The sequence below is a fragment of the Arachis hypogaea genome, chromosome 5, assembly GCF_003086295.3.
Source record: "Arachis hypogaea cultivar Tifrunner chromosome 5, arahy.Tifrunner.gnm2.J5K5, whole genome shotgun sequence".
In the NCBI taxonomy this organism is placed as follows: Eukaryota; Viridiplantae; Streptophyta; class Magnoliopsida; order Fabales; family Fabaceae; genus Arachis; species Arachis hypogaea.
The window spans coordinates 1,594,057-1,613,070 of record NC_092040.1 but is presented as its reverse complement, the minus strand read 5'-3'; the positions used below and the strand labels follow the sequence as shown (position 1 = coordinate 1,613,070).

Genomic DNA, 19,014 nt, shown 5'->3' with positions numbered 1-19,014 from the left:
AATATTATAATATTAATGAAAAACACCAATAACAATCCAATATAAAAAAAATTAGCCCTTTTTTTGGATATTGGAAAAAAATTGGTGTAATCCTTTAATTGATACAGAACAGCCCAAAAAATCGTTAACTCAATGGCGAGTCGCCGAAAGGCGTGTTTTGCCTTTTGCGTATTTATGGGAAATTATTTCAATTTAAATATACTCAAATTATTACTAACAATACAGGAGATGAGAAGATGTTGATAGTTAACCGCATCTGGATTAAACGGAATTATAATGACTAGAAGCATAGAATATTAATCTACCGAAACAAGGGCGACCTAAGAAACAAACTAAATAGAAAGTTCAGGGCTTCAGGCTTCGACAGAAACCAACACAACATAGAGATGTCACACATGTGCACCAGGTCAAATTCCTCCGTCCCTGTGTTCACTCTGCTCCGGTTGAACGCGTAATGGAGGGGACATAGATTTGTCCTCGACCTCTAAAACATCGACGACCCTTTGTGCCAGGTCACGCCACTTTGAGCTTTCGGCCATCATTTTGTTTGCTCTGTCATACATTCGGCGAACGGTCGCATCACACTGTTTCTGCTCCATGCGCAGAAACTTTTCCTCAAGACGCCTTGCCTTCTCGTCTTGAGCCAGTTGATCCTCCATGTTGTTCAACTTGACCATTAACTTTCAAGTTCTCGGACCTGACCCTGAAGAGTTGCTGTGATATTGTCTCAACGCTAGCCTCCCAAATTTCCTCCCTCCTGAGAAGTTCGGCTTGAACGAAGTCACATACCAGGGACTTTTCATCTGTACGGACGATGTCGATCAGTTTGGACATGGGCTGTTCCTTGAGGTAGACGGGCCTGGCGCCGTTGTCATCGACAGTCTCCTTCGACATTTTCTCGGTAGTGCACAACGGAGAGAGCAGTGGAGGGTGGCAGAAATAAGGAGGTGGGTAAGGATAGACGGAGAGGTGACAGAAGGAGATGCAAGGAGATGCGGAAGAGAAGACCTGGGAAAGAAGCACTGAGAGGGATAGGGTTTGTCATTAACGTGCACGTATAGCTCTATAGTGTAGGCCCTATACTGTAAAGTGAGAAGGTGCTTCGAATACTTTTTTTTCCATAGAAAATGTGTAATTAATGTACTTCATTTTTTTTGGAAAAAGAAAATATTTATATTTAACGAAAAAGAAGGGATAACAAATTTAATGTAGTTTTAAATTTAAATTTAAAGTTATTTTTCAGCGTTCAGGTTTTAAACCTACGTTTAAGATGTCTTCGATTCCTGTGCCAAACCCAAAAAACGAAGCATCGGTTACAGCGGGCGTAAATGAAGGCGTGCGTGGCACGGTTCCTGACTTATCTGGTGAGCTGTTTTGCAGTTTATAAGTTCGCTACCCAGTTTTCCTTCATCGCATCTGGTGATCCATAGTAACGACGGTCCTCCTGTAAACTTCCCCTTCCACAACCTATTCAATAAATTTAGATCAAATAGGATGAGATCTAGTGCAACCACCGAGAAAGGCAGAATGGGAGAGAAGGCAGGATACGGGAGAAGGAAAGGGAAAGGGAAAGGGAAAGGGGTCCTACCAGGCGTCTGTCCACTGACTCTTCTGCCTCACGAAATATGGGAGAGAGTTGCATCAAGGGTTGCGTCGTCCTCGATCCAGGATCTGTTTAACATGCAGGCAACCTGCAAGCTATTTTTGGACACAGGCCGCTCGTCTGCGGTGTACAAGGTGGCCTCCATGGCGGAGATACTCGTCGTGTTCGGTTATGACTTGAAGGACCGTCCTGAGGATGGGTTCCTTTATGTAAGCGCGCGCGCAGGTAATCCGGGCGCTATATTCCGTATAGGGATGAGAGAATTCTGCTGGATGGGCCGACACGTCGCCGGGGTCGACACCCTGCTTGAGGCCGCCGATGCGGGTGATGTCCAAGCCCGCTACATGTGTGCGATGCTGCTGCTGACGCCAGGTGTTGGGGACGGGGCGGACGCTGGAAGGGGGGTTGAAATGTTTGAGAACGTGCTGGCTGCTGGAAAAATCGAAATGTGCAGAGAATTCTTCGGGCAGTTGTTCGCAAATCCGCTGATTGGGGTGCACCCGTCGGATCCAGGGAAGTCTGTCGTCTGCATGTCAAGCGTCTGCCCGACCCGCGGGACCATGGGTGCCACCAACGATTCCTCGACTGTGTCCTGCGTCCACTGCCTTGCCGAGTTCGAGGTGTTGCATTTCTTTAGTCTATTTATTTTCAGATGAAGTTTCGCTGTAACCAAAACTGAATGTCTTTCATTGTTAATGAGTCGGGTGTTTGGGTTGGGTGGCCTTGTAAATCCCCTCTTTCATGGACCAGATGAACGACATATTCGAACCGATGCATATCACCGTATTCAAACATTTAGACGGTCACACGCATAACCTTCGATAGAAGCACTATTTCATAACTTCATTAGCTAACAGGCCAAGCCAAATAAATTAAAAAAATAAAAATAAAAAACGGGCCATAAAAGTTCAATATTAACGTTGGGACTAAACAGTACAATAGTAATCCTAAAATACATTGCCGGGGAGGGGAGGCGTCGGTTTATGGTGTCTCCATGCCGTTGTTGCACTGAACCGTAAGACCTGGGACTTTACCTGTCCAGCAAAACGTCCGCCATCTGTCGTATGATTTAATTACGATAAATGCTTCTTTAATGAATATAATTATTATAATATATGAATGCATCGGTAAACGAAAACATCTAGGAAAACGTATGCGGTACTGAACCACGGGCAACCCCCCTACTCCTACCCCCCGAACGGCAATATATTATATTAAAAGCAAAATGCCACAAGGGCATCTACAAATTCGTCCATCCCCCCCTTTGTAATCTCCAATAATCCGTCCTCGAAGTCCCCCCAAATGGCCGGAAGTTCCCAAGAGGACAAAACGAAACTGGAGGTATCCATTCAGCACGAGTGTCTGCCGAGTATTCTTCCTCTCGAATTGTGGTCGAGTATTGCGACGATGGTTGCATCGAATTCGATTGAGGATCTGTTCAACATGCAGGCGAGTTGCAGGTTATTTGCAGCAGCATGCAATTCCGACGCCGTGTACAGGCACGCGTTGGTGTCAGTGTTGCCGATCGGCTGCTTCCTCGACTACTCCGGTATGCCTGCAATGACATTTCTGCGTCGATGCGCCAGAGCGCGGAACCCGGCCGCTATGCTCTGCGTTGGGATGTCTCATTTATTCTGGTGTGGCCACCGCAGAGGTGGTATGCGGACCCTGACCGAGGCAGCAGACTTGGGCGATGTGGAGGCCTGCTACATCGCTGCGATGCTGCTTCTGTCGCTCGGTGACAAAACAGATGATGAGGTCCGCCGTGGATTCGAATTTTTTTGCGTCGTTCGTGACTCCGGCACAGTCGAAAGGTGCAGGGAGGTCTTCACGCAGGTGTTCGCCGGCCCGTGGTCCGATATACCCCCGGCGAACCCAGAAGAGTCCGTGTCATGCCGTTCCGGTAGTTGCCGTACCCGTGGGACCATTGGTGACGACAGCGATCTGTCCAGTGTCGCGTGTGTGCAATGCCTGGCCGAATACGAGGTGCGGAAATTCTTGGGACTTACTGCGTTTAAGTAGTTTTTGTAAACCCCGGCGATGGAGATGCCGATCATGGTAATTGCTATGCGTACTGATGGTGTATTTTACCTTATTTTTGTAATCGCATAATATAACAGGGCTAGTAAATATATACAAAAATGATTAATCTTGATTAATTGTCGAATATAATGATTAATCTTGATCTGATATCTCTTCACTTGTTACTTCGGGTTGGGGACAATGTTAGTGTAAAGTTCTAATATTTAGAGACTTATAGACTATAGGATTGTTTAACTTCTTCTGTTTTAAATAATATATAATTTATTATGTAAATACACTAAATGTTTGTTTAGGGTTTTTAAAAGACGTATTTTGTATGATTTAAAAAAAAAGGACACCATGTCTGTATTAATTTTTTTTATTAGGTATTAGCGTTTGGCTTCGTCGTAACGTAAATCCCTAATTGTGTTTCAACAAGCTAAGAACACAGAGAAAAGTATGCATAATTATGTTATCCGTGTTTAAGTTCCATTGCAGAATATCAAAAGGGCGACGGAACAAACATAGGAAATAAAAGGATCACACAGGCCTCGGCGGAAAACATGACATTCAGATATCTTGCATGTGCAACCCATCAACTAACTCCGGCCCCGTCTTCATTCTGCCCGGCCGGATGACGACGAGGACGACGACGGAGCAAGAACTTTTGCCTTTCCTCCACAACGTCCAGCCGGCGTTCCAGCTTAGACCACGGAAGAGACTCAACCTCTTGTCGTTCATGGCGCTTGGCAATTTCAGCCTGTAATTCCTTCTCAGTGAGAACCAACTGTTGAAGGAGCGTGTCATTTTTTCGCTTCTCTGTTTTCAATTCTTTTTCAAGCCGTCGCTTTTCCTGTACCTCTTTCTCCAGTTCATACTTCCTTGCCTCGAAGACGAACTTGGAGGCCATCAGCTCCACCTTTGCCTGGCTCAGTTCTGCATTGGTGATCACAATCTGCGGACCTATCATCTACGCGGATGATGTCGATAAGTGCGTCGATGGAGAGTTCCACGAGGTCCTCTGGACTAATGGCGTGTTCTGTGATTGATTGCTCCGACATTTTCTCGGGATAAGACGACGACGACATAGTGGCAGTTATGGAGAAGGCTAGACTGAGAGTTGAGAGAAGGAGTTACGGCAAGGAAGACGTGAATAAGGGTTAGTGGTTAGTAGGGTTTGGGGGTTCTGAATAACGGGCACGTATAAATATATATAGTATAAAGTTGCTTGGATGAGTTTTTTACGCAAATAACGTGTCAATAATGGGGTTTATTCACGAAAATAAGACATTAATTTAAGCTATTTCGGTTGAAAAAAAAAGTTAACGATAACATTAAACATTTCTTCAATGAGCAATTAAGGAACGCAATTAAGCTTGTCATGAATATAACACAAGAATCGAATAGTCAACATTAAATTTGTGCGTCGTAAAACCAAATCAGTTGGAATTGGAAAGCACATTAGTATTTCGTTCGTCCGATATTAATTAATTATCTTATCCTTTCCAGAACCATCCGTAGAGAATTGGAAAGCACATTCGTATTTCTGTCGCGCGGACCCCACGCTCAGGAGTTAACGTGTACTTCAAGCCGAATTAGGTTCATAAGCAGGTGTGCAGGGATGCCAGGGTCAGGTGTAGGGGTGTGGTGTACAGAGATATGAAGAAAAGAGTTTTGTTTTGTCAAATCAAACATAAAAAAAATTATTATTGCAATTTACCGAAAAAAAATTACCATATTATTCGATAACTTAATCTGATGTGATCAATGACGATTTTTATTCAGTTTAATATTCCATAATGTACAGAATACGACATGTATTTAATTGTTTTATCTGATAGTTTCCAATAATAACGATTATCGACGAGCTCCATTAAATTTGCAAACAACAAAAATGCCACTTCTAATTGTACGTATAGGTAAATATGGGTCTAAGTACATAAATTAATTGTACTAAATATCCGGTATTAACCATAATATTGTGAAACGAAATGAGTTACGCGCTAAGCCGTAAAAATTAACTAATGTCAGTGTATATTCTACTGTTGGGCAACGAAACGATTTACGTGTTATACCGTTATTGTCCTTTTTATTTTTTCTTGACCGGCCGGATAGTATCGGTCGCTGTGTTGAAGCAGGCATTAAAGATCCTATACTCCGACAGGGGTTGACGGAGTGTTTCCGGTTTGGCCGCCTGTGTAGATGGCTTCATCCGAAAATAGAAAGAAAGAAAGAAAAATAACTCAAACGACTCGGAAATTATATATTATATATAATTAAGAAAACCCAGTTTTACTCAGGGGTTACAGAACATGAAAAGAACAGCTAACGAAATACGGAAACAGAGCAAATAAAGACTCGGACGGTAGATGCCGTGGTTCATATAGCCCCGACATCGTCTCCATTCTGCCCGGTGGGATCCTGATAGTCAGAGCCGTTTGTCGTTGCCGCAGGTTGACCATACAGTTGGCGGACCAATAAACCTACCTTGATCTCCACAACCTCAAGCCTGCCTTCCATTTCACACCACGGTGCCATCTGTTGCTGTTCCCTTCGACGAAGATCGGCAATTTCCGCTTTCAAAGCGTTTGCTTTGGCTTCCAGTTCGCGAACGGTGGTTTGATGCTGTTCCATCTCCGTGCGCAACTTCTTTTCCAACCGGCGGCCTTGTTCCAGTTGATGCTTCCTGATACTAGCCCTGACTTTGGCGGTGATTGCCTCGATCCTGGCCGTCCTTGCTTCGTCCTGTGTCCTACGAAGACTATCACTCAGAAACCTCATCCTCTGTTGGAGGGTGTTGATTAGGTCTGCGGTCGGGTGTTCCTGGAGGTCGCCCGGACTAATGGCGTGGTCGTCGAGGGATTCGTGCGACATTTTGTTGGATGAAGACCGGGAGGTTTGGTAGACGATAACGGCCCTTGAAGCTATGACTCTTCTCCCGGAAGTGGTTATGGATAAATATAAGGAATGGTTATGAATTGTGACGGACGTGTGGAATGATATGCATTAATGAAAAACAAAATTTAAGTTAATAATAGATAAATTAATACATTTTATTGAGGTTAATTAATGTGCGTATGGTATTCCATCAGAAAACGAAGATAATAATGCACCTGGTGGTTTTATCGATAAACGAAGAGAAAGCCTGGGAAAACTAAGGCGGCATCGATTACGCAAAATCCGATATGATTGCAAATCTTTGCAATGTGACGTTAGAGTAGACAGGAAGGGCTGAAGGTCTATGGACTGCTATGAATAACGTGGCAGACAGGACTTGCGTTGATCTCAAAAAAAAAAAACTTTGTTACCTGGCTATGCAACCAAGTGTAACCGAATGAGAGGCCAGTGAGTGGAAACAATTGTATTTTCCATAACTTAACTTTTTAGGGACTACGCAGAAAACACAAAAATAAAAAATATGGCAAAATAAAACAGTACCAAAACGGCAAAATAGTTGGAAAAATTATTACATAATAGTGATAATAGATATATTACATTGGATAACCAAAAAAATATTGAGAACCCATTCCTATCCAATCAGTCAAAGAGGTGGACAAACAGGATCAATTCATAATCAGCCCTACAATGCACGCACGAAATATGACCAGCACCTCCGTCACCGTCGTTTACGTCCCACCCTCTTCCATAGCGTTGATGGCGGTAAATGGCACCCATGTTCCCACGGCTTGGACATGCATGCGAAGAACAAACTTGATTCTCTTCGTTTAGCCTCGGCACGCGACGCAGGTGTCTCCACGTCCCCTGGACAACGCCGCGGAACACCAGTTTGCAGTTTGTCAGGGCACCAGCCGCCTCAAGCCAACGAAATGTTTGTAAGCCCTTGTTCTTTGACTCGGCGTCGTCGCGTAGCATCAGCATCATCGCCACTATGTACTGGGCTGCCGAATGGCCCTGGGCTGCGACAACGTGCATGGTTTCCATCCCTGCAAAACGACACCCGCCTAGGAAAAGGTCAGACACCGCATACCGAAACATAACTTCCACGTGGCCTCTCTGCCTGCATCGCGCTAAGAAGTTTCTTCCCGGATGGTGCATGGGACTCACACTCCACCATCGCTGGTCCCAAATTGGAATGTTGGCGCATCTGTAAACGAAATCCTCATCCCCTGCATTACGTGCAGCGGTGCACGACATCCTGAGACTGCACAAGTCCCTGACGGACTGTGCTGCGGTCCTTCCAGCAATTAAGGTCCATACATCGTGGGGAAGGTTGGCAGTGCCTGTCGGACGATACATCTCCTCCCCTTGTACTGAGCGCCCTCACACGATAGATAAATGATCGGTTATTTGTAAATACTGGATAACTGAAAGGCTCCAATCAGTTATCTCAATGGCTGTTGTTTACGGTGTATATATAGTCACCCGGTGCCGTGTGCGATGGTATCCCATCGGTTGTGTACCGTACATCGACACCTAATCAGCTACAATCACGTCGTCTAGGGAGCCTGCCGATTGAGTTTCCCGTCGGCTCACAGAAGGGTTCCTTAGCCAACACGTTCCTTAAATTTCTCTTTATGTTTTCTTATATCATTATTTAATATTAGTAGTTAAGTCTAATATTTTAATAATATTAAATAACATTATTTAGACATTGTTCCAAATTCCTGTTGTTTAATTTTAATTATAAGATATTTATATGTAATAAGTATCCGTTTACCTAAATAACATTTACATGATAATAAAGAAGATAACCGTTAATATTATACGTCCATACTAAACCGATACATAATATGTCAATAACAAACCTAATATGCATAACAATCCTAAACCCTAGCTATGTCAACGAAACGTTCCACCTCGTAGTCGGCGCGACAACGAATGCACCGAATATGGTTGGCGCCTCCGACTCTGTGGATGGAGCCCCGCTCTGCCGCCCTTCGGCGGTAGTCATAGAGAAGACCCATGTGGCCTCGGGTCATGCATCTGGTCGAGTCACATATTGTATGTTCCTCTCCCTTATCTGGCATTTGGACTTCATCTGGCCAAGAAATTGTGAGGACTGCGAAGCAACTCGAGTAACATGCCGGGAGTAAGTTACCTGCTTCGAGCGCACGAAAAAGTTCCAAACCTTCTTTTTTGGCGTCTCTGTCGTCCCTTCGGAGGAGCAACTCCATTGAAAGTGCGTACTTGGCTGCGTCCAGCCCATTCCTTGCTGCATTTTGCATCATTTGCCATCCTACAGCGTGGTTACGTCTTATGTAGAGCTCCCGCAGCGCCTCCCGAAACAGAAGTTCCGGGTGACCAATTTCAATGCACCTCTCGAAAAATCTTCGCCCAATAGGGTCCCGTATCCACACCCAATTCAGTTGATGCGGAGGTGGTATGGCAACCATCCTGAGGACATTATCGTCGTCGCCTACATCACGCGCAACGCAACACGTCATACGGAACTTGCACAGGTCCTCAATCGATGTGGTCGCGACTTTAATGGCTATGGCTACCCAAACGCCGCGGGGTAGTTCAGAGACGTTACAGAAACGCTCCATTAAAACTCTCGCTTGGACTGGGGCCTGCTAGTGTATATACTTCACAGGATGTAATCCACTGACCAGTGGTTTTGACAGTAGGAATGCTAGTATATTTATGGATAAGGGTCGCCTTTTGGAATCCAATTCGCTCGGACAGTCGACTTAACCGACGCATCATTTCGTTGGCGAAAATCCACATAAGTTTTCCAAAAAAATAAAAAGAAAAATGGATTCTACGAACTTGCATTGTAAATAGAAATAACATTGTTAATTGATGGCATTAATTAGATGTGTCGTTACGCGCTGGTGCGTATTTAGTAGCCGGCTTGGAGCGTTAAAATTAAATGTAAGTAAAATATACGCTAGCTAATCATCATCGCATCAATATGTAAAAATATAATTAAAGAAAATCATTCGTTGAAATTGCAATAGGTGTAAACACAACCTTGAAATTCCGTAAACACATAAAGTCTTAATTTGCGAGTAACATAACCTTGAATCGCCACAGCTGCTCGCAGCGTACCCTAATACAAGACTAAAGAAGAAAGCAACGTAATACTACCTGTGGCATGGGGGCATAAGCGTCACAGCTGGTTGATCCATGTCGACAATGCAGTACCAGCCGGTCGACTTAAGTGCTCTTCTTTGTTTTCATCCTCCATAACTCTGCCTTGCCCAATACACGGTCCCGGAGTTTGTTGAATGGTGTGCTGGTCAGGTTCACCGCAGTTGTTGCCCTGATCTCGTCCTCCCATAACTGCAAGATGGTTAACGATCGATTTTATTGTGACCCTATAATTTAAAATCCGTAATCTACCATTTTTATTTGAGCGTACTTACAATCCCGTCCATGATCGGGTTGAATTTGTCCCCCATGTTGAGCCACCTAATGACCCATATCCCTGAGTTCATGCTGAATGTTGATCCGACGAATAGACAGTAACCGTCAGTACGTATTATGGAAAACATGTGAAAATCATCACTGTGATACATGCATGTTTTATTTGCGGTTAACGTACCTCTGACCACAATTAGGTATCCCTATGGGGCTCCTTATCGGGAAACCTCCGAAGTTGCTCGGTAAGGGCATAAATTGCTTCTCGTAAACAGCTTGTGTGACGTTGTACAACACCCTTGCCTGCACGGACCGCGGAATATTAATCAGAACGCTTTTATGCACGCCGTGTTGCATGCTATGCCAGTATGGCAAATTAAAAGTAAAGACTACAATCAAAGTTGTACTTAACCGTTTTCCGAATCCGGTCTTCTCGGTGAGGCGTCTCGAACTGGTTCGGTGATGAATCAAGGTTGTAAATTGCATTGTCTTTCAGAGACACGAGCATCAAAAACCAGTGGCCCAGCGCGTCCTGCATGGGGACATAAATCTGCACAGGATAAACACGTATAGTTAATCCACTGAAGACACTTGTTCCTGGTTTAGTTTACGATGAACCAAAAGTTGTCCTTTAACAGACAAGTTCAAGGAATCTGGATGGCCGCATCCAGTTCTCCATGTAACGGTTGAGCATTAATTCTGTCGTCTCCCCGTGCAATATATCATCCTGCACAGACAACGCTGACGCATTAAATAAGTTATGTTCTATACGTGTACCAACGCCAGATCAGGACAAACTTACCGAGACAGACGGTGGTAAGCACCAGTACGCAGGCGACGTGGCAAGTATCTCAGCACCGGTCATAGTCATGGCAACCAGGTGGATGATCTGGCAACGAAGAATAGCCAAAAATATAAAATAAACAAAAAACCCCGACGATGTCTCGCAACACCATATATGTGTTTTTCCTACTTAAAACAAGCATAAACAGGTGCCATACCTTGTCATCAACGTCATTTCCCGGTAGTAAGCTGTGTAAATCAACCCTGTCCGCGGACTTGACTCCAATACGGACAAGTTCCTCGCTATAGTCAGAGGAAAGTGTTAACGATTTAATATAACCGCGATAAGCCGGTTTAAAGAAAACGTAACTCGAGTTTTACCATGGATCAAGGTTTCCGTCGAAGACGTACGCGAATAAGGCCGACTGTCGGTTGTTAAAGTCCATGGCGGGTGTGATCTTGAACCTCATCTACGACACATGTTTGTCAAACGTCAGTAGGTTAGCGCAGTTTTCGATAAACAAACCTACCGATTAGTTACCTTCTTGCTCGTTGAATGGGCAGACTTTTCCCTGCTGGAACCAGATCGCATAGAACTGTCAGTTCCATCACCGGAACGTCGCCGTTTGGCGTTCCTTGTTGCCGATGGTGGTGTGCGAAACAGCTTTCTCATGATGCTGTCCGTTCCTGAAAGGGGTGGAGTACTATTCTCAGGCGGATCTGGGACAATAGGCATTCCACTAGCGATGCCAGATGCAACTTTCATGGACTGCGGGGTTGACTGTTCATCCGTCTCCCCGTCGGAATCCAACAACACGATGGTTTTGTCGGAGATTGCTGCAGCTGCGTTGTCGGTCTCCTTCTCAAGATCCTTCTGTCGGAGAACAAGCAAAACCGGTTTAGTATGAGGGACACCTACATGACACGTTACATACATGGCCTATGAGTGAAACCTAACCAGAACCTTTTCCACGAAGCCCCTCATCAAGTCTTTGACGATGAGACCGATCTTCGAAAACGACCAGTCCTCTTCCGACTGGATCTGGTCACCTTTGACCGCATTAACATCATCCGGCTGGGGAGCTTCGGCTATGTTTTCCAAGGCAGCTTTGGGTCCACCGGGGACCTACATATTAAAAAAAAACAATATCAAATCAGTTATTTGTTTAAAGAATGTGTGAAGTACACCTGATCAGAAGATTTACCTCACACGCTTGCCGGGGCTGCGACTGCTCAATTGTATCTGCGTCGTGGACCTCTTCGCATACGTCCCTGCATGTACCACGTACGTGGTTGTTAAGGCGAATATTCGTCTACCATGCATATGCAACGTAGTGCGTTTTGTTGTATTCTAAAAGTCATAAATGAAACCTGTCTAACCTGCTGTTTGTGTCACCGTCGAAGCGTGCTTCACCGTCGCCCATTGTGTTTGTTTTTTTGGTTTTTTATTTTTTTGGTGTTTCGAATACTGATCGTTTAGCACGGGAGGTGGGTTTATTTTAAATGCGAAGGAACTTGCAAATGCCTACGGCTTTATCCTCCGTTTACGGAATGTGATGCGTCTATGTTAACGGTACTCGGGTGTTGTGGATGGAGTCACGGCTATCTGTTGTAATCGTCAAACTCGCGACAAATCTTTCACTCATATGGTACGTTGTTATTTGGGCTCGTTTTATGGTGTGTTCCGTATCCAAAAGTGAAAGTTCTGACTGACACTATACTATAAAACTTCCTTATGCAATCACTTATGCTGTGACCACCGCGGTCAAATCAATCCAAAACTATCGACTGGCCTCCAATCAGGCGCTAAGTCACACCATGCCTTCCCCACCCCCTCGCCATCATTATTTTAATTCATTATTTCGTAGAGGCATGGGACTGCGCGCTATATATGCGATGGGCGTAATGCTGAATTTCCTACATAAGTAAACCGTCAAAAGGCATTCGTTGGGAGATGGGACAAAGCCAAAATGGCTAATACTTTCGCTTCCTTCTGGTTCCCTTCCCAGCGTACGTATTAACCTTTTGTCCAAAGTTGTACCATTGTTGTTTAAAGCATAAATATCTACAGAAAGCGTATTGTCCCATACCCCGAATTGACATATACACCTGCTCGTCTGCAGCTACCCATGCTGTAGGTCAGCGCGTCATAAAGTTTCGCCTCGGGGGCATCACGACGAAATGAGTGGCGGAGGTTGCTTTCCAGTATCGTGCGCGGATTAGTAGCATCTAGTTCTCTCCCGGTTATGACCACCATTGCAAACCAATCTGGTTACGTTATTTTTTAAGCATGAAGCACAGGGTTTACGTTTAGGTGGACTTTCCAGCGAAGTCTTGGAAACCGACCCTTGGATATAATTTTTGATTGAAGATTTGATGAATATGTGTCCTTTTTAGTAGACAAAAAAATTAAAGTCGGTGCAACATAAACCCTAAACCCTAAACCCTAAACCCTCAGCCCTAAAACCTAAACCCTAAACCCTAAAACATGAGATGTAAACCCTAAACCCTAAACCCTAAACCCTAAACCCTAACCCTTAACCCTAAACACAATAAACCCTAAACCCTAAGCCATAAACCCTAAACCATAAACCCTCAATACTAAATCCTAATCCATAAATCTTAATCCCATAACCCTAAACCCTAAGCCCTAAACCCTAAACCCTAAACCCCAACATCCTAAACCCTAAACCCTAAACCCCAACATCCTAAACCCTAAACCCTAAACCATAAACCCTTTACCCTAAACCCTAAACCCTGAACCCTAAACCCTAAACCATACACCCTAAACCCTAAACCATAAACCCTAAACCCTAAACCCTGCACCCTAAAACCTAAACCCTCAGCCATAAAACTTAAACCGTAAACCCTGAACCCTGAACCCTAAACCCTAAACCCTACACCCTACACCCTAAACCGTAAACCATAAACCATAAACCCTAAACCCTAAACCATAAACCATAAACCATAAACCCTAAACCCTCAGCCGTAAACCATAAACCCTAAACCCTGAACCCTAACCCCGTAAACCCTAAACCCTAAACCCTAAACACTATAAACCCTAAACCCTAAACCCTCAACCCTAAACCCTAAACCATAAACCCTCAATACTAAACCCTACTCCATAAATCCTAAACCCTAAGCCCCTAGCCCTAAACCATAAACCCTAAACCATAAACCCTAAACCCTAAACCCTAAACTATAAACCCTAAACCCTAAACCCTAAACCATAAACCATAAACCCTGCACACTAAAACCAAAACCCTCAGCCATAAAACTTAAACCGTAAACCCTGAACCCTGAACCCTAAACCCTAAACCCTACACCCTACACCCTAAACCGTAAACCGTAAACCATAAACCCTAAACCCTAAACCATAAACCATAAACCCTAAACCCTAAACCCTAAACCCTAAACCCTCAGCCGTAAATCATAAACCCTAAACCCTGAACCCTAAACACTAACCCTGTAAACCCTAAACCCTAAACCCTAAACACTATAAACCATAAACCCTAAACCCTCAACCCTAAACCCTAAACCATAAACCCTCAATACTAAACCCTACTCCATAAATCCTAAACCCTAAGCCCCTAGCCCTAAACCATAAACCCTAAACCCTAAACCCTAAACTATAAACCCTAAACCCTAAACCCTAAACCATCAGCCGTAAACCATAAACCCTAAACCCTGAACCCTAACCCCGTAAACCCTAAACCCTAAACACTATAAACCCTAAACCCTAAACCCTCAACCCTAAACCCTAAACCATAAACCCTCAATACTAAACCCTACTCCATAAATCCTAAACCCTAAGCCCTTAGCCCTAAACCATAAACCCTAAACCCTAAACTATAAACCCTAAACCCTAAACCCTAAACCCTAAAACCTAAACCCTCAGCCATAAACCTTAAACCGTAAACCCTGAACCCTGAACCCTAAACCCTAAACCATACACCCTACACCCTAAATCGTAAACCGTAAACCATAAACCCTAAACCATAAACCATAAACCCTAAACCCTAAACCCTAAACCCTAAACCCTCAGCCGTAAACCATAAACCCTGAACCCTAACCCCGTAAACCCTAAACCCTAAACCATAAACACTATAAACCCTAAACCCTAAACCCTCAACCCTAAACCCTAAACCATAAACCCTCAATACTAAACCCTACTCCATAAATCCTAAACCCTAAGCCCCTAGCCCTAAACCATAAACCCTAAACCCTAAACCCTAAACTATAAACCCTAAACCCTAAACCCTAAACCCTCAGCCCTAAACCATAAACCCTAAACCCTGAACCCTGAACTCTGAACCCTAAACCCTGAACCCTAAATCCTGAACCCTGCACCATGAACCCTAAACCCTAAACTATAAACCATAAACCCTAAACCCTAAATCCTAAACCCAACATCCTAAACCCTAAATCGTAAACCATAAACCATAAACCCTGAACCCTAAACCCTAAATCGTAAACCCTAAAACGTAAACCATAAACCCTAAACCCTAAACCCTAAACCTAAAACCCTAAACACTAACCCTAAACCCTCAATCCTAAACCCTAATTCATAACTCCTAAATCCCATAACCATAAACCCTAAAACCTAAGCCCTAAACCCTAAACCATGCACCCTAAACCCTAAACCCTCAACCATAAACCATACATCCTAAACCCAGAACCCTAAACCCTAAACCCTAAACCCTAAACCCTAAACCATACACCCTAAACCATAAACCCTAAACCATAAATCCTAAACCCTAAATCCTAAACCCTAAACCATAAACCCTAAACCCTAAACCCTAAATACTAAACCCTAATCCATAAATCCTAAATCCCATAACCCTAAAACATAAACCCTAAGCCCTAAACCCTAAACCCTGCACCCTAAAACCTAAACCCTCAACCATAAACCATAAACCCTAAACCTGAACCCTGAACCCTAAACCATAAACCCTAAACCCTAAGTAATTTTACATTGGCTTATTAACTTGATACACTATTTATATTGAATGACATATTAAAATGACATGTAATAATAACAATAGTAAATGTTAGTGATGTAAGCAAGAACAAATAATCAATATAAAATTAGTTAAATTATCAAATATTTAGATTTGTTAATTAAAGACTATAAATTTTAACTGAAAAAATTTTAAAAACATATATATAATGAGAAAAAATTAATCCTGTATGAAATTTGTAAATTATATATAAATATGCTTGTTATATATAAATTTAAGTTTGTCGTTATTGTCAAATTATTAACTAGAGTAAATATTTTTTTAAAATTAAATTAAGATAAATAAAATACAAAACATAATCTAATCCAAAACTAGAACCGCATCTAATGTTCATTAATAAGCCTACATTTTTGAAATAATAACTCACGCAGTAGACTTTAATTACATACTTTAATTACACCCTCGTAATTTTTGCATTAAAAGCTGCAAGAAGTGTCTCTTCGATTGAACACATGGCAGTATAACAACAAAACCAACAAAATTCCTGCATGTGTTCATTATTTCCTTCATTGGATAAGCCGTTAATACTATCCAGATCATACAGCCCCACCCATCAACTCCCAAATCCTCCTCTTATGATGCATCAAACCAAGGTGAGCCGAAGTAGCGACAGCAGCGTGTAGGAGGACGACGAGCAAACATATGGTTCACAGCCGGGCCTCATCTGGAGCGGGTGCGGGAACTTTAATGGATTCGGCCGGACCACTGATATTGAGTTGGTTCGGGGCGGTGTGCTGACCCAGATCCGCGGGACAAAAAATTTAAAAAAGCTTACCTCGGTATTGTGGCAAGACTCTTCCATTTCCTCTTCTTTGAAATTCGAATAAACCTAATTTACTGTCACATAATATCACGATATTTCTTGAAAAACGATGTTTAATTTTTTATTTTATTTAACGGGATTTGACGTCTCTTGATGTGATGCGAGTGACTGCTTCAGACGGCCCGCGGAACAAGATAGTCAGAATAACCACGTTGCCCAACGCAACGCGCTCAACAATTATATAATACAGCAAATGTGGAAACTGTATAATATACGCTTCCATCTACTCGATTGCCATTGTTGTCGCTAGTGTAACACACGGACTTGAAAGAAAAAAAAATAAGTAGGAAAAGAAAAGCAACTTGAATATGGAAAATCAATTTCCGGAAATGATGGCTGATATGGGGGAGCAGATCCTTTCAGACGATCTCTTGATGGAGATTTTCACTCGAACTGATCCGAAGACGGCGGCGAGATGCAGAACCGCAAGCACAACCTGGCGTGTCCGACTGTCTTCTGAGAGATTTATGAAAGACAACACGCTCACAAATGTTGGAAAATACCGTAATGTGTTGCTCCAGATTGGTGACCCGGAGAGGTACGGTTCAACCCAGGCTTTTTGCATTGTGGACTGTGTAGGCGGAGGAAGAGTAGCCGCGCCAATGCCAGAATAACTGGGTCCACGCGGATGGTGGAATGTTATCGGCTCCGATTGCGGTGTGATCTGCGTCCAGTATAGCACGAATGGTCCTGATTTGAGGCTCCTGTTATGGAACCCGCTGATGCGAATCGCTCGTCAACTCGACGATCTGGCCGACAAACTACTTAAACAAGCCGTCATCGGATACGCGTTTGGATACCGGGCGGGAACTGACAATTACTACGTCGTCCATATGTCAAAGAGGCACGTCTTAGACAGGTTTTTGCACTGCAATGTTTTCAATTCGGCAGAAGGAAGGTGGAAACACGCGTACATAAACGATCAACGTCTAACTCACCTTGACGAGGGCTCAACTTTTCACCTTGGTAAGGCCGTGTGGGTAAACTGGGGTGGACGTGGTTTGACGACTGCAACGCATGTGGTAGTGCTGGATGCGGACACATTTATTCTGAGCAAGATAAGGATAAACCGTAACTTAATTCAGCACGTGCAGGCACTGCGTGTGCTCGACGGCATCCCACACCTCGTCGGCTATGAACGATCCCCGCACCGAGGACTATCGACCATATGGTGCAAGATTGACTTGGAATCCATGTGCGTCGTCCCGTTCATGAAGCGAAGAGTTGCGGGTCAATACGGCGTTCCATGGAATCCTGTGACGATCATCGGTGATCGCATGATCATAGTGCGCGAAAACAACCACAAACGGGCAAGAGGTGCTAACGGCGATTTTCTGACGGAGATTTCGTTGGTTCAGATTAATTTACTTAACCGACACAGAGTCAACGCATTCAATGGTGAGTGGCCGAGTGACATGAACCTTTAGCGCGTTATAACTGTGGGAGTGGGTTGTCTACTTCCCTAATAGAGCGGCCGCTATTGTGATTCGATCACATAAGCGGTAGGCACTTGGTGCGTAAATCCGTCGCGAATAAATGTGGACTACTTGTATCGTTCTTTGTATTCCGGCCATGCTTAAAATATGTTTTTCAAATGGATTTATGTGTATCATGTTTTATTATACTTGGTAGAATGAATATGCGTAATGAAAATTATCTTATTAGATTGAAAAGATAGTACCAGTGCAGTCAAATCCACGCAACAATTACGTCTAGGCAAATCCATTGAACTACTCATGTTTTCCAGTCGTGAATACCAAGAAAAAAAATTAAATTACAGATTAAAATTCTCATCAAGCGATATTCACCGGTAAAAAACCAACAAAATGATCGCGGATATCAGCGCGGTGATCAGAACACCTCGCCTCCTCGTCGTCGCGACACTCGCAAGCATGTTGTCTTCCATGGCCGTAGATGCTGAAATGGCGGCCTCCAGATCTGCCCTTGTTTCGTCCAAAGTATGTTGCAAAGAACGCAGCTCGTCTAGGAGTTCCTGTCTTGTCTTCTTCAACTCCGTGTTCTCGCTTCTAATGCCCTCGTTCGCTTCTAGCAACCTGCGAATGACGTCGGAGTAACGAGGCGGGGGCTCTGGATCGTACCACTGAAAGAACGAGCATTTCCTGCTGGTTCCGTACCCGGAACATCCATAAAATCTTCTGCCCGGATAGTCACATTTCCAAGCGGTTCTGATTGGCGATCTCACGCCACAGTGACATCGAGGCGTCGGTGCATCGACGGAGGACGAGCTTATGGAAGAGGATCCCTGCATTGTGTGTTCAATAGTTCACGAGGGGAGTAAAACACTGGCGTTTGAAATAGCCTTGCGCAACGAGGTTTCATACTCACCTCTCTGCTAATGCCATAATGTGTTCGCATCCCAACAGCCTTCTTGTTCACTGACACATGTGACGCCAACTTGGCACGGAACGGTCGATTAT

At 43.8% G+C, this 19,014-nt stretch overlaps 4 protein-coding genes across 4 annotated transcripts; 2 read left to right on the top strand and 2 right to left on the bottom strand.

The window, feature by feature from the left end:
- The first annotated feature begins 1,494 nt into the window (after window positions 1–1,494).
- On the top strand, window positions 1,495–2,259 carry LOC112799894 (uncharacterized). The gene has a single exon (XM_025841884.1). The coding sequence runs from the start codon at window positions 1,495–1,497 to the stop codon at window positions 2,257–2,259; it is 765 nt and encodes a 254-aa protein (XP_025697669.1).
- Window positions 2,260–3,010: 751 nt separating this feature from the next.
- LOC112799893 (putative F-box protein At1g67623) lies at window positions 3,011–3,625 on the top strand. Its single transcript, XM_025841883.1, has one exon. It carries the CDS (start codon window positions 3,011–3,013, stop codon window positions 3,623–3,625), a length of 615 nt encoding a protein of 204 aa, XP_025697668.1.
- Window positions 3,626–7,162: 3,537 nt separating this feature from the next.
- On the bottom strand, window positions 7,163–7,882 carry LOC140184640 (uncharacterized). Its single transcript, XM_072236575.1, has one exon. The coding sequence runs from the start codon at window positions 7,880–7,882 to the stop codon at window positions 7,163–7,165; it is 720 nt and encodes a 239-aa protein (XP_072092676.1).
- A 527-nt stretch (window positions 7,883–8,409) lies between these two features.
- On the bottom strand, window positions 8,410–9,132 carry LOC112799891 (uncharacterized). Its single transcript, XM_025841881.1, has one exon. The coding sequence runs from the start codon at window positions 9,130–9,132 to the stop codon at window positions 8,410–8,412; it is 723 nt and encodes a 240-aa protein (XP_025697666.1).
- Window positions 9,133–19,014: the final 9,882 nt, after the last annotated feature.